Here is a 999-nt window from a genome sequence, read left to right on the forward strand (position 1 = left end):
TAATGTCAACACTGCATTTAATCGAATGCTTTCCTGAATGCACTGGCAGATTTTGGATTGAGCTACGCTAAAAACGGCGAACTGCTGAAATACATTCGAAAAATAGGCTCGTTTGACGAGACCTGCACACGTTTCTACTCTGCTGAGATAGTTTGTGCTCTTGAGTACTTGCATCAGAAAGGCTTCATCCACAGGTCAGTAGCTTTGTTTTGAAGTTGTCAATCACTTTTTTTATGGCATGACGTTGATGTATTGAGATATTGTATTATTGTGGTTTTGTTACAGAGATCTGAAGCCGGAGAATATTCTGCTCAGTGAGGAGATGCACATTCAAATAACAGACTTTGGCACAGCCAAACAACTGTCCTCTGACCGCAAACAGGGTAAACACACAAACACTGCATAATGTGCAGCAGAGTACCGTCCTCTGACAGTGTAAACATTAATACAGAAGTATCCTCTTATGATGGTGCTTTTACTAAGTGATATTGTCATTCTGATGTTTCCCCCTGCAGCAAGAGCAAACTCATTTGTTGGTACGGCTCAGTACGTCTCTCCTGAATTACTGACTGAGAAATCTGCCTGCAAGAGGTAAACACGGCTGATGAATATTTCATGGTGTGCATTTGTAATGCTTTCATCAGTAATGAACAGGGCCTAATTCAGAGATGCTGTTTGTTGCTGTGTTTTTGAGGTTTTTCTTCTAAATGCAGGAGACATTGTGTGTAATAACCTAGCAAGACCAAGAACAGGGGTTTATTTGTGCGTTTGGCTGAAGATACTTGTCCTAACCGTCTTATTTCTTGTTGTAGTTCGGATCTCTGGGCATTAGGCTGCATCATCTACCAGCTTGTTGCTGGTTTGCCACCATTCAGAGCTGGGTGAGTTTACTTTCAGATGTGTAAAACTACTTATTTTTTAAAATGGTCTCTGTGATCAACTAATTGAGCCCTGTGTAGTTAGACTGGTTTCAGATTTCAAACAAATGCTTTTTTTTTT

At 40.4% G+C, this 999-nt stretch overlaps 1 protein-coding gene across 1 annotated transcript in view; it reads left to right on the forward strand.

The window, feature by feature from the left end:
* Positions 1 to 36: 36 nt before the first annotated feature.
* LOC107579591 (3-phosphoinositide-dependent protein kinase 1-like) overlaps positions 37 to 999 on the forward strand; it is a gene marked incomplete at its 5' end in the record, with an annotated part of 3,748 nt that continues 2,785 nt past the window's right edge. The window contains 4 exons of the mRNA XM_016265406.1: positions 37 to 194; positions 286 to 383; positions 516 to 591; positions 813 to 881. Coding sequence (XP_016120892.1) covers positions 37 to 194; positions 286 to 383; positions 516 to 591; positions 813 to 881 — 401 coding nt within the window. The remainder of the gene's footprint in view (positions 195 to 285; positions 384 to 515; positions 592 to 812; positions 882 to 999) is intronic.

Source organism: Sinocyclocheilus grahami, unplaced genomic scaffold, assembly GCF_001515645.1.
Source record: "Sinocyclocheilus grahami isolate Dianchi unplaced genomic scaffold, SAMN03320097.WGS_v1.1 scaffold18450.1, whole genome shotgun sequence".
NCBI lineage: Eukaryota > Metazoa > Chordata > Actinopteri > Cypriniformes > Cyprinidae > Sinocyclocheilus > Sinocyclocheilus grahami.